Source organism: Ipomoea nil, unplaced genomic scaffold (genome assembly GCF_001879475.1).
Source record: "Ipomoea nil cultivar Tokyo-kokei standard unplaced genomic scaffold, Asagao_1.1 scaffold1407, whole genome shotgun sequence".
Lineage (NCBI taxonomy): Eukaryota > Viridiplantae > Streptophyta > Magnoliopsida > Solanales > Convolvulaceae > Ipomoea > Ipomoea nil.
The window spans coordinates 1110455-1125574 of NW_017617835.1; the positions used below are offsets into that span (position 1 = coordinate 1110455).

The following is a 15120-nucleotide window of genomic DNA, read 5'->3' on the forward strand; positions in this document are numbered from 1 at the left end:
GTGCGGTAGCCTAGCTTTCACTGCCCAAAATCCGGGCCTGAATTGTACATGTATACTACAAGATGTCAAATTTGGAGAAATTATTTGGTTAGAATCTGTCTAATTCTAGATATGATTGTTTGGTTATGTATGACCCTATAATTGAAATAAATGTTTCAAAACAAAAAATAAAAAATAAAAAATAAAATTTTTTAAGACAATTGATCGTAATATAATAACATCCAAAGCACCAATATAAATAAATAAATAAAAAATCTAAAAGCACTAATCTTGTGTAGTGGCCAGTGAGGAGGCGACGAAATGAGAAAGTGATGAAATGAGTAGAGATAACGCTCAATTAAAGAAATGATACCTTATTTAAATTAGGTAATGAGTTTTGCTCTTTTTTTTTTTTTTTTTTTTTTTTTTTTTTTTTTTTTTAATTATAGAGATAATCAAGTTCTCACCCAAAAAAAAAAAAAAATGTAATCAAATCATATAGACTAAATTATGTTGAAGCTCCCGTGATCAGCTTAATATGGCCTAATAAACAATAAAATAAAATATATAATTATAAAAATAATTAAAAATGATACATATAATAAGTCCACATAAATTATAGATTTTATAATAATAATGGGGTGTTAGGTTACAATATAACCAATGAAATGTGACATTTCTAAGTTTAAATTTCCATTTTTGGTTCATGTTATCTTACTTTCTAGAGGGAATTTAACATCCCCGAAGGAATACGTACAACATACCATCCACATAGGATTTTGAAGCGAATGTGATTCCCTTATATTTCTTAGGTTATTTTAAATTACCATGTATATTTAAACATTTTGTCATTTTAATTCTAATTATTATAAAATATATATTTTATGTGAACTTATTATATGTATCATTTTTAATTATTTTTATAATTATATATTTTATTTTATTGTTTATTACGCCATATTAAGCTGATCACGGGTAGCTTTAATTCCCTTTCCAAATGATGACAACTAAATTAAAAACCTTAGCTTTAATTTTTAACCCTTAGCTTCAAGCCAATATACTACTTCTTATTTTGAAGCTAGTTCGAAGCTACCCGTGATCATCTTAATATGGCGTAATAAACAATTAAATAAAATATATAATTATAAAAAAATTAAAATGATACATATAATAAGTGCACATAAAATATATATTTCATAATAATTAAGGAGTGTTTGATTCAAGTTATACAATATAACCAATGGATTGTGACATTTCTAAGTTTACATTTTCATTTTTGGTTCATGCTATCTTACTTTCTCAAGGGAATGTAACAACCCCAAAGGAATACAACATACCATCCACATAAGATTTTGAAGGGAATGTGATTCCCTTATATTTCTTAGGTTATCCAAGATTACCATGTATATTTAAATATTTTGCCCTTTTAATTCAAATTATTATAAAACATATATTTTATGTGGACTTATTATATGTATCATTTTTAATTGTTTTTGTAATTATATATTTTATTTTATTTTTTATTACGCCATATTAACTTATAAAATAAGTGATTGTTTGGTCCTAGACTATCGCAAAGAGAAAATGGTTAACACCTTGTGAACAAATTAAAGTTTCGTATCTGTAGATTCTCTTTCTCCGGTCAGTATTAATTCTATGATTTCATGTTACGTTCTTGGTTGGCATAATTTCATGTTCTTGGTGGGCATGAAGCCAAGGGGCATGTGATTTGATAATAACACCCTAGTTTATGTTGCTACTGGAAAATATATAAGGTCAAAAAGTATATGGCCCCATTCAAATAGCTAGATATTTCCACATCTCGAACGAACTGTATATGTTTAATTACAAGGCAGGGACATTCATCTAGGTTGGCAGCTCGTGATTATACAAAAAAACAAGGATAACATCAAAAAAACATAATCAATACAATAAATTTCATCAATTGCACTATATAATATTCGTTATTATAATTTATATTTGTAACATACTGTACAATTGTATTTTTATAAAAATACATTAAAAAAAAATATTAATACCATAACGACCTAAATCATACCAATAATGCAAAAATATAATTCAAATATTAGTTTTGTTCTGATCTAAATAATCAAAATAAGATTAATTAAACGAAAAAAAAAAAAAAACTTCACTTAAAAAGTTAACCTTGCTAGCTCTACCCCAAAACAAACACTACTGGAAATTATTGAATTTCCGACCACCTGAAAGTGATCTTAAATCAAGTTGAAAGTAAAAAGTGGTCGAAAATAGCAACAAGGGTTTTTCTGGATACCAAAAGTGGTCGGAACAAGACTTTCGACTTGATTTAAGATAACTTTCAGTTGGTCGGAAATTTCAGAATTTCCAGTAATGAAAATTAATGAAACCCTAACTACCCCAAAACAAAATTAATGAAACCTAACTTCCCTAATTAAATGACTCCACCCACTAAGTTAACCTTGCTAGCTAGCTCTACCCAAAACAACAATTATGAAACCCGTGATAGCTTAATATGGCATAATGGTTTCCAAATGCAAAATGTGTTTGGAAGGACGGTGATTGTACGTAGTTTTTTGCTTGCCTTCCTAAGTTAATAATTCCAAAGAGCTATTGCATGCTTCAATCAATAATCAATAATGGGCTAATGGTGATTTGAAGTAAATGGTCTACACTCGAAGAATTGGCAAATTATGTTGAAGCTACCCGTGATCAGCTTAATTAATATGGCGTAATAAACAATAAAATAAAATATATAATTATAAAAATAATTAAAAATGATACATATAATAAGTCCACATAAATTATATATTTTATAATAATTATGGGGTGTTTGGTTACAATATAACCAATGGAATGTGACATTTCTAAGTTTATATTTTCATTTTTGGTTCATGTTATCTTACTTTCTCAAGGGAATTTAACATCCCAAAAGAATACGTACAACATACCATCCACATGAAATTTTGAAGTGAATGTGATTCCCTTATATTTCTTAGGTTATTTTAAATTACCATGTATATTTAAACATTTTGTCATTTTAATTCTAATTATATTTTAGGTTATCTTAGGTTTGAGCTAGCTGCAGTAATTTGGCCATTTAATCCCACGCAAATTATGCTGTGCAACCGAATGCACCTTGCAAGGTGCATACGGTTGCAAAACGGCGTCGTTTTGGTTAAAAAAAAACGCGCGTCCCACTTAAAGAATAAATCAGGTTCGATTCCCGGTAATAGCATTTTTATATAACCACAATTTCATAACTATATAACCACAATTCCATAACTATATAACCACAATTTCATAACTATATATCCACAGTGAATGAATGAAGTAAAAATCCACAATGAATGAATGAATGAAGTAAAAATCAACAATGAATGAATGAATGAAGTAAAAATCCACAATGAATGAACTAAATATCCACAATATATGATTGAACTAAATATCCACAATGAATGAACTATATAACCACAATTTCATAACTATATATCCACAGTGAATGAATGAAGTAAAAATCCACAATGAATGAATGAATGAAGTAAAAATCCACAATGAATGAATAAATGAAGTAAAAATCCACAATGAATGAATAAATGAAGTAAAAATCCACAATGAATGAATGAATGAATGAAGTAAAAATCCACAATGAATGAACTAACTATCCACAATATATGATTGAACTAAATATCCACAATGAATGAATTATATAACCACAATTTCATAACTATATAACCACAATTTCATAACTATATATCCACAATTTCATAATTATATATCCACAATAATGCTATTGCTGAGAATCGAACCTGATTTTTTTTTAAAGTGGAACGCGCGTTTGTAGTCAAAACGACGTCGTTTTGAACCGTATGTACCATGCGCATGGTACATTCGGTTGCACAGCATAACTATTGTTAATCCCACCCATGGTTTGTTGTTAACCCCTTAATAATATATAGTTACAATTGACGAAAATGACATAAACCACCCATAAGAAGGTTTGAGCTAGCTGTAATTTGGCCATTTAACCTCACCCAAATAAATAAATAAATAAAGGTAATCAAATCCTATACATGTGTTTTAAAAAAATTGTCCACCAAATAATGTTTATGAGTTTCATTATCATTTCTTGTGTCGCCCCATGAACCAAATACACCTTAATGTCTAATTTCATGTCCAAATTAGACTAATAATCACGGACTAAATATTTGATTAATCAAAGACTAATCACATGTACGTACATATGTTTATATATATATATATATATATATATATATATATACATTTTTTTAACCAAAAAATATAAACTTTAGTATTTCTTTACTCTAATATTTCGTCAGTAAAACATTTATCAAGTTATTCAGCAAAATTAACTCACTTGTAATTTTGTGAGTCCAAATCGTGATAAACTAATTAATATGGCGTAATGAACAATAAAATAAAATATATAATTATAAAAATAATTAAAAATGATACATATAATAAGTCCACATAAATTATATATTTTATAATAATTATGGGGTGTTTGGTTACAATATAACCAATAGAATGTGACATTTTTAAGTTTATATTTTCATTTTTGGTTCATGTTATCTTACTTTCTCAAGGGAATTTAACATCCCCAAAGGAATACGTACAACATACCATCCACATAGGATTTTGAAGTGAATGTGATTCCCTTATATTTCTTAGGTTATCTAAAATTACCATGTATATTTAAACATTTTGTCATTTTAATTCTAATTATTATAAAACAACGCATCCTTCTTTCCCACCTCATCAATAAGAGCTCCGATCCATTCGAAGTTGATATAAGAAGGAAAATAAAGTGTGAATTTTCTACTTTACCTCTCAAATTTTAAATATTCATAAAAAATTGAATTTTTGTATATTAAAATTGAATATTCAATATACTAAAAATGACATTTAATTTATTCATTGTCCATTGAAAACAATGTAATTTGATTGAATTTTGAGCAAATTTAGTTGAAGCAAGGGCAAATTATTTTGAGTCATGTTTTGTGTTGTAGCTAGTGTGCTTTAAATTATCACCAAACTTTGAATATTTGTAAATATTAAGTACGTTTGAGCTGTAATTTGGCCATTTAACCCCACCCATGCCCCTTAAAAATATAATTAATATATAGTTACAATTGACGAAAATGACATAAACTACCCATAAGAAGGTTTGAGCTAGCTGTAATTTGGCCATTTAACCTAGCTCACGGACTAAATATTTGCATGCATGTACGTACATATGTTTATATATATGCATTCTTTCCCTCCGATCCTCTTTGCAATCTGCTTCTTCTTATTTTCCCCTCTCCCTCTCTGTCTCTCTATCTGTTCAATCTGCAATCTGCTCTTTCTCTCTGTTGTTCTTCCCCTTCCCCTTCCCAAGCATATTATATACTACACACAAACTTCTACATAATCTCCCTCTCCCTCTCCCTCTCCCTCTCACATACACAACCCCTTCTAGCTTCTACATAATCTCCCTCTCCCTCTCCCTCTCACATACACAACCAGCGCAGCCTCCCTCCCTTAGCTTCTACCTTCATTCTCATCATCACATAGACACATACACAACCATGAACACCCAGCTCAACCATCTAGTCCCCATGGACTTTGAAAATGCTGTGGATGTTCCGGCTTCCCACACTTGGGACTCCCTCTCCTCCAACGCTTCTTCAAGCGAGGAGTCTATTCCCATAATTGATCTTGAGGACCCTGAAGCCGTGAACAAAATAAAAACGGCCTGCGAAAACTGGGGTGCCTTTCAGGTGAAAAACCATGCCGTTCCTCTCGCCCTTCTTGCCGAGATTGAGCATCAGGCTCGCAGCTTCTTTGCATTGCCCAAGGAGAAGAAGATACTCACTCTCCGCTCTCCCGGAATCCCCTCCCGCCCCGGCTACGGCATCATCCCCGCATCTAGCGCTTATAGCAGCTTGATGTGGATGGAAGGATTCACGGTTTCGGATACGCCGGAGGAGCAAGCACGCCTGGTTTGGCCGGAAGACTACTCCCCTTTCTGGTATTTCCGATTCCCACACTTGTGTTTTTTTTTTTTTTTTTTAATCTTTATGAGAATATATACATACTTAACAAGATGCATTTTTTTTTTCTGCTTTGTTTGCTTAGCACTGCTGTTGAGGACTACAAGGAGCAACTTAAGGGCTTGGCTATAAAGATCACTTCTTTAATAGTCAAAGCATTGGGCATGTCGGAGGAAGATGTGGACTGGTTGAAGTCCAAAAACACAAGTGCCTTCCTCCACTTCAATTCATACCCAACATGCCCAGACCCAACCCGGGCACTGGGCATGGTGCCACACACCGACTCCTCACTCATCACGTTGCTTTACCAAAGCAACACCAACACTGGTTTGCAAGTGTTTGGCCGCAACAAAAAATGGGTTGATGTGAAACCCATACCCGATGCACTTGTCGTTAATGTTAGCGACATGATGCAAATCTTTTCAAATGGACACTTTAAAAGTGTTAAGCATCGGGCTGTTGTTAGCCAAACCTCCCACCGCATCTCCATCACCTACTTCTTTGGTCCGGAGATTGACTTAAAAATTTCATCTCCGGCCAAATTAGTCAAGGGCCGTGATTCTAGGTATCCCCCCATATCGTGGAAGGAATACCGGGGATTAAGGGAGTTCATTTTGATAAGGCCTTGGAGGTGGTGCAAACCAGTGATGAGGAGTCGTCACCAGTGGGGGTAGCTAGGGTTAAGCCTTGTGTTGTCTGGTTGTACTGTAATGACATCAGAATTCCTTTTGCTCTTTCAATTTGTGCTATGCAATTATTACTTGGTTCTCATTAAGCTTTACGTATTGCTCGATTGATGATTAGAGTGCCTTAAACCACGGTCCAACTTATAAGATGGAACACTAATATAAGACTAATTTTTAGTATATTAAAATTTCACTTTTGCACTTGGCTAATGTCTTCAAGAGAAATGAATTTTCAGAATCAACTGACTGCGTTTAGAAATAGGACCACAGATTGTTTTTACGTTTAAAGAAGCATAATCATCATTAGGACCACAGATTGTTTTTACGTACCAGAAATCCCATAGAAATCAATTATTAATCTAAGGGTGCTAAATGACAACCTAAAACCCTCTTTTTCCATCTTAGACAAAAGTTTATCAACTAAATGGACACGAGCCAACTTGGCAATCATCCTTCACATTGTGTAAAAATAATGAGTAAATCCTGGTAAATAAGAAACCCAGCAAAACAAATTCTGCCTCATCTTGCATACTAACCGAGTTGTCCACGCAAATTTTCCTAAATGGGGCCCATTGTTTCGGTGCCGTCGGTGAAGATGAGCTTGGGAATGGGGAGAAGGCCGTGCTCGAAGGGCTCACATCTTGGGTGGATGTAAATTGGTGAAGAAGAGGCGGACGACGTCGAGGATTGCGGCTCGGCATCGTGGGTCATGACTTACGGAATCGTTTGATATCTAGAAGAATGAGGAGTATAAGAAACCTCATAGCAAACTTCAGATCCTTGATAGTGCTGTAGACAGAGAGAGTGCAGAACGAAAATATCCAGAAGCCAGCCTTCTTCTCGACAAAGCTTATCTCTTTTTTTTCTTTTCTTTTTTTAATACATACATCACTGTGTTGATTCAGGAGATTAGCAATATATATATATATATATATATATATATATATATATATATATATAATGTCAATTATAGATTATCGATGTTAATTAAAATACCAAAGTGATCAAACCAACTATATATATGTACACCAAAATACTCTTAACTTCACCAATAAGTCTTAAAATACCAGATTACAACTTTATGCTACTGTGTAATAATTCAGATGAACCTTTACAACTAAAAGCTAAGACAAGAGACTTTTTACAAAGAGTTGCAGTTCCAAGTGACTCTAACCTAATTAAAATAACATATACACTATATCCAGATCAGAATTAAGAGGCAATTACAAGTGTATCACCAAGTTCATCCTCGCACACACGAAAAAACAAATATAAATATAAAGGGTTAGTAATTATGAAAAAAAAAAAACAAAAAAAAAAAGAGTATAATTACAATATTTTATCAAAAAAAAAAAAATCAATTTAGAGAACATATTTTACCAATAAGAGTATAATTAAAGTATACCTAAATTTGAATTTTTAACCAATTTCCAGCTAAATATTTTTAAGAAAACTATAAAAAAATTCACTAAAAATAAAGTTGAACATACCTTACTTTCCTCCGATTGCAAATGATGTGAGATCCATCACATCCATAGCTCTAATCTGCAGATCGACGTTCATCTAGAGATTTAGGGGGATTAGAACCAACGAAGCATTACACTCGCCGGTGCTTTAGAAAAGTAGGGTTCGATATCTGAAAGAAATTTAGGACTACCCTAAATTCTGAATCTTCTATCTCCCTCTGGCTCTGTTACAAAATATAAAGTATGATCTACACAAGAATGAGTTGAGTATACAAGCATCTTAGCAAATTTAGCCGGCATCACGGCCTAAACCGTATGCAATACAGAGACAGATAGAAATCGTAGAGAGAAGATAGATCGTAGGGGTAAGATAGATCATAGAGAGAGAGAGAGAAATGATCGGAAATGTCCAGAAGATGGGCTTCTGGATACTTCTCTATTTTTATTTTTATTTTATTATTTTAAAGTGTTATAATTATTATATATACTATTATATACTATATAATGAATTCTACAATTATAAATAAATAAACACACACACGGTTACTTGAAATACTAGTATTTATTAGTATGTGTTGTGCACTTGTGTGCGTGTGTTTTTGTTTTGTTTTGTACACATACAGTTACTTGAAATACTAGTATTTAGTATGTGTTGTGCACTTGTGTATGTGTGTGTTTTTTTTTTTTTTTTGTTTATTTAATGTGATGAAAACCATGAATATACTAATAGCATTGCAATTTGATATACATGAGTATTAATAAATAAACAAATAAAATATGCAACAACTAGTACTTAAACGAAATTAATTGTTCGTTTGAAAATTTGAGAAATATTTTTTTAAAAAAATGATTAGCAGTGTCAGTATTGGTGATGGTGGTAGGGGAGAAACCTAATGCTAACTGATACCAGATGAGAGAGATTGATTCAAATTGTATTCAGTTACAAAAGGATTACAATAATACAAACCTATAGGAATAAGGTAACGTAATATAGTCAGTAGCATTCAAGAAAAGGTAACGTAATTAATACTCTCCTATATAATAGGTTGGCTAGAGTCAACTAATCTACCACCACATATCTATTAACCATGATAAGTGCTTATTTGTCTATATTTTTACTCCTTTCACTAAGCTATTTTATTTATAGATCATTCCAAATTTCATTAGTTTAGGACTAATTTGTGTTATTTTGCAAGGAATTTGGTTTGAAAATCTTTGGAAGCAAAAATGAATATTTTCATGCATTTTGAAGGACATTGGAGTCAAGTGGAGCATTATGGATACATTTAGGGTTCATGGGAGCCAAGGAGAAGCTAAGATGATGGACAAAACACTTCCAAGGAAGCCTAAGAGTGGTGTATTCAATGGTCTTAATCATTTGGGCAAACCAAAGCAAAAGAGAAGCAAAAGATCATGGAATTGAAATTCCCGACCTGCACGTCGATACCTTAGTTTTTGGACCATATCTCGACCTAGAAATGTCCAAATGCAGTGATTTTTGCTCCATTGGAAAGAAGACTCGAAGAGCTACAACTTTCATGAAGACATTGAAGCCTAATTCTGAGCATAAAGTGGTCAAAATCAGCCTACAAGTCGGAGTTGCGTTGCAGAGAAGCACTCGACGCGTCGAATCTTGGCAGTAAGGTCGCGATTTTGCAATCTGTAAATGCTCGACGCGTCGAGAATTACTCTCGACGCGTCGAGCCCCCGTCTCTGCTGTATTTTAGTTGAGTTTTCACTCATTTCTACTCGGTTTTGAACCCCATTCGAACCCTAACTATTTTCTACTCTTTCTTTTCATATTTTAGTGTTAGATTAGGTGTAGATTTAGGTTCTTTATCATATTTCAAGCTTGTATTCAAGGATTCAACACTTGAATTCCAAGATTTATCATCCATTTCTTAGTGAAGTTTTCTTCTCCCTTTTATCTCTTTATCTTGCAATGTTTATGCTTTACACTTATGTTTTTGTGCTCTTTATGCTATTGAATCATGAGTAGTTAGTTTATGGACTTGAGTTAGGGTTGTATTATATATCTTGATGCTTTTTGTGATTATTACATAAAGGGGATTTTGCCTACCTAGGGTTCTTGAGTTTATGAAGGATTTGTGTTTGTATTTTGTTAATGCTTGGTGTACAACATTCATTGACATGTTTTGGAGGATTATTGGCCTCAATGAGAGTTGGGTCAAGATTCCAAGCCACTCCTTGCATAAACCTGATTTTTCCTATGAAAATGGGAGAAATTGGGAGTTTTAGATGCTTTGTGTTCTTGAAGAACTTGGAGTTGATTCACCACGAGAGTGGGGCAATTCCTTGTTCTAATCCTAGCTAATTTGCTCACGTGAGTGACTTATAGACTAGGATTCCTACGTGCATCCCCTCTATTCCTTGGTTTTGTGATTTTTCCCCAATCCTTAGGTTGTGCTATGCATCTAGATGATAATGTTCCCTAGCTTGAGTCCTATTTCTTTGTTTCGTGTTTACATCTTGTTAATATGTGTTTGTGTTACTTTGTTTAGCTACCGTAACCTTGAAACTTGTTATTTTCTTAGCTTCTTGTTGATTTTCTTATGCTAGTGCCTAGTCGCTTGTGATTGCGTATTACGTGCCATAAATCCCAATCCCCTGAGGATGACATTACACACCCGTACACTCACCATCACTTATTTTTTCTACATCAAAAATTGGCGCCGTTGCCGGGGATTGGCAATTTGGTGGTTCTATGTGATTACTTGTTTCACTAGCATTGGAGTTTAGGGAATCTTAGGAGACTAAGCTTTTTCTTTCTTTTTGTTTGTTTTTATTGTTTGAAGAGCTAATTGTTTTACCTTGTTTGAGTTTTGGTTGAAAGATCCATACTTTGTGCATACACTCTAGATTCAAAAGGAGGAGCTTTTAGCACTCAATCAAGAACTTTCACCATGGATGAGTATGCATTCCAAGGAGGATATTATGATTCTCAATCTTATGGGGGTAACCAACATGATGGATATGGAGATCCTTGCACCACTCAACCCCCACCTCCTAACCATTACCATGATGCTCAATCTCAATATTTTTGTCCACCACAATTCCACCCCCAAAACTCATACTCTCAATACACTCCAAACTTCCAAAATCCTTACCCACCACAATCCTACCAAGACTTGCCTTGTCATTCCCAACCTCCATACCATAATCTCTATCCTCAACAATACCAAGATCCCCAATATGCTTTTAATGATAAATACCCTCAATGTTCACAAGACTACAATCCACCTCAACATCCTTTCCCACCACAAGATTACTCTTCAAATCCATACCTTTCACCCATTCATTACACACCATACCCCCAAGACATTCAACCCCCATATGATCATCACACCCATTCACCAAGTGTTAGAAAGTATGAATTAGATGAGGAGACATTAGCATTAGCTAAGCGTTGGGGAGTCACTATTGCACCCGATGGTGACATTGAGGATGATGGCTATCCCATGAGACCGAGTGAAGAAGAGTATGCCAATAATCAATGGGAACCTCAAGAGCCACTCTATCAAGAACCTCAACAAGAATGCCAACAATTTGATCTAGATCTCGAGATGAAGTTTATGATGGCCTACATCTTAAGCAAATGAATGAACAACAAGTTCTACTAGACAACATGATGGCTCAAATACAAGGTTTGACAACTCAAGAACCCATTCAAGAATTGTCTTCCAATGTAGATGTTCTACAAGAGTTGCTATTGTTAAATGAAGGTCATGTGGTTAAAGAAAATAAAAAGCGAGGTGAGGACATTGATGATGAAGATGATGAGGTCTATGACGAATGCATTGAGATGGAGACACCAAGTTGGGGAGAGAGTATAGGGTTGCACGGGAATGGTGATAATGAACAACTAGAAGATGGTCCAATTGAAGAAGTGCAAGAAAATGATGGTGTTGAGGAAGAAACAAAAGATGAGAGTGTTGAGGACGAAGGGGAAGAGAATATGGAAGTTGGTGACAAGAATCACATTGAAAGTTGTCCATTTGAAGAGAATTTGAAGGAAAATGTAGTTGGGAGAATGCAGGGCTTAAATGAGAAACTCCCTTTAATGGAGCATGTTGAGAATTTTAGAAGAATTTGGGAACCGGGAGGAGTCAATATTCTTGAAAGTGTAGGCCATCATTGGCCTATATTCATATCCAAGGATTCTAACTTCCTATTGGTGCATGACGAAGACCCAAGGTTTCCATTACTTGCTCAAGAAAAGGAAAATCAAGAACATGAAAAATGTGGGGATCAAGAAAAGAATCAAGCTTAGGGCTGCTAACGAGCCGAGCCGAGCTCGAGCTTTGGGTAGCTCGAGCTCGAGCTCGATTTGTTAGAGGGGAGCTCGAGCTCGAGCTCGAGCTCGAAAATGGGCCTCGAGCTCGAGCTCGTCACAATGTTGAGCAGCTCGAGCTCGGCTCGAGTTGCTCGTTTGTTCGAGCTCGAGCTGCTCGACTAGGATTCGAGTTCGCGAAGTGCTCGAATTCGAGCTCGATTCGAGCTCGAATTCTAGCACAATTTGACCTATTTAATACATGTTGAATCAGAACTCAAAAAAAAAAAAAAATCAAAGTCCAAAACAAAGCTCTCCACACAAGTTTACAGCTTCAAAGCTAAAGTAGAAGTCTACAACAACATTACAAAATACAAACATATTAAACAACTTCACATCAATTCAATACAAGTTAAAGAACTTAACATCAACTTCACATCAATTCAATACAAGTTAAAGAACATAACATCAACTTCACACTCGCCATGCTTTTCAATCTTCACTCTTTCCAGCAACAACGCCCCGTCAAAAAAGATTAGGAACAATCATTCTAACATAACCTGCAAATCTTTAGACCTTAAACACACTAACTAAATATATAAAAGCTGTAAATGATCAATATATAGATTTTAATTGAAATGTTACTCATGAGTTGGATACTAGAAGATAAAGTGTGTAACTTACTTTCATGGGTTGGATACAGGAAGATAAATTTCTTGATACGATTTCTCTTTCTGAAAAAAAAAAAGAAGATAAATTAACATATAATTAAAAAAATATTTTTAAAAGGCAATGCATCATTTAACATAAAAGTTATAAATTAAAAATTAACTTACCTTGTTTTTGGTAACTCCGTGTATATGTCGAAGCCAATCACCCCCACAGAGTAAAGCTTGTACTGTTTCCGGCAGCAATGATGCACGATAAGAATCAATTACTCGTGTCCCCGCACTAAACGTTGCTTCTGAAGCCACCGTGCTAACAGGTATAGCTAAGATATCTGCTGCCATTCTTGCCAATATTGGATAGTGCATTTTATTCATCTTCCACCAATCCAAACAAGAAAAGTCTGCAGCAATCTCACTTTTCTTAAGACGGCCTTTTTCAAGATAGTCTGCTAACTCTGATTTCGTAGGCTCTGAAGTTTTCAACTTGAGCACAATAATCATCAAAATCATCCCAATCGTGTGTAGAACTTTGATGGCTTACTTGGCTCCTAAAAGTTGTAGAAGAACCTAAATTTTCCGAAATGTCTTTGTTCATTGCTTCAGCAACATACTCTTCATAAAGAGTATTGATGATCTCTTTCACTTTTGAAATGTTTTCCTTAGCTTCAATATTAGAATACAGTCTAGGAAAACAAAACTCAACAGCAAGCATCTTCTTTCTTGGATCAAAAACAGCACCTATAGCCATCAACAGATTACACTCACCCCAATATTTATCAAACTTCATTTTCATTTTCCCAACCAAATCCTTAATGAAGGAATCCTCATCATTTGCGTGACTATCCAAGGCTGCTTTGATTTTCTGAACTTCTTGAAGAAATAAATTTGAAGTAGGGTACTCACAACCTGAAACAAATTTGAATTCAGATACTCACAAGTCACAATCTAAAACAAATTTGAAGAAACAAGTTAAAAGAAACAAACCTGAAATAATGTGAGTAGCTGTCCAGAAAGCCTCTAAAATAGAGCAAACCTTGGTAACTTTAACCCAATCATCTTCTAACGGACAACTGTCGAAAAATGGATCACGATCATTTAACATCTTAAAAGCTTCTTTAAACTTGAGTGCACAACTTAGCATCTCAAAAGTCGAGTTCCATCTTGTTTTACATTCACGGATCAATTTTCTATCTTTCAACTGTAATTGCTGCACACAATCTGCAAACTGTATACGTCTTGCCTCCGATCGGTTCACATATTCGACACTATCCCTAACATCCCTAATGACATGTCGAATCTCTTCTAATCCATCTTGAACACACAAGTTCAAAATGTGTGCACAACATCGAACATGAAATAAACGACCTCCACATACCAAACTTCTTGATCTTTGAAGTGTATCCTTCATGTACCGAATTGCAGAATCATTACTAGTAGCATTATCAACCGTAATTGTAAAAACCTTCTTTTCAATTCCCCAATCTTTCATGCACCTAAATATAGCATCACATATCTGCAGACCTCCCCTCGGTGGTGGAATATTGATAAAGCTTAAAACTCTCTTCTGCAATTTCCAACTAGAATCAATCCAATGGCCAGTCACAACCATGTACTCAATCTTTTGGTTTTTTGATTTCCAACAATCCGTTGTCAAACTTACTTTGTTAACGGATTCAAGATTGTGCTTCAACTTTTTCTTTTCAAGCTCATAAACCTTCAAACAGTCTGATTTGTTTGTGCTTCTACTAATCTTTCTCCACTCTGGCATTCCTCGTTTCATCATGATGTTAAATCCTACTTCTTCCAAAATGTTAAATGGGTGCTCATGCATCATGATCCAATGAGCAGCAGACTCTCTCATTACTTCCATGTCAAACTTCCCATGATGTAATGGCGGAAGGGAAGATGAAACTCCATCACTAGGCAAAAAATTCAACTTAGTTTGTTGATCAACCACCTGCAAAACCAATACAATTA

The 15120-nt window shown here is 34.3% G+C and overlaps 1 protein-coding gene and 2 long non-coding RNA genes across 3 annotated transcripts; 1 reads left to right on the forward strand and 2 right to left on the reverse strand.

Moving 5' to 3' along the window:
- Positions 1-5272: 5272 nt before the first annotated feature.
- Positions 5273-6813, forward strand: LOC109186147 (gibberellin 3-beta-dioxygenase 1-like). Its single transcript, XM_019336070.1, has 2 exons — positions 5273-6010; positions 6118-6813. Exons 1-2 carry the CDS (start codon positions 5568-5570, stop codon positions 6704-6706), a joined length of 1032 nt encoding a protein of 343 aa, XP_019191615.1. The 5' UTR covers positions 5273-5567; the 3' UTR covers positions 6707-6813.
- A 906-nt stretch (positions 6814-7719) lies between these two features.
- On the reverse strand, positions 7720-8574 carry LOC109186149. The gene is made up of 2 exons (XR_002055090.1): positions 8209-8574; positions 7720-7966 (listed from the first exon to the last, which is right to left on the reverse strand). It is a non-coding gene; the product is annotated as an uncharacterized LOC109186149 (long non-coding RNA).
- A 4371-nt stretch (positions 8575-12945) lies between these two features.
- Positions 12946-13583, reverse strand: LOC109186148. Its single transcript, XR_002055089.1, has 3 exons — positions 13308-13583; positions 13160-13209; positions 12946-13035 (listed from the first exon to the last, which is right to left on the reverse strand). It is a non-coding gene; the product is annotated as an uncharacterized LOC109186148 (long non-coding RNA).
- Between the last annotated feature and the right edge of the window lie 1537 nt (positions 13584-15120).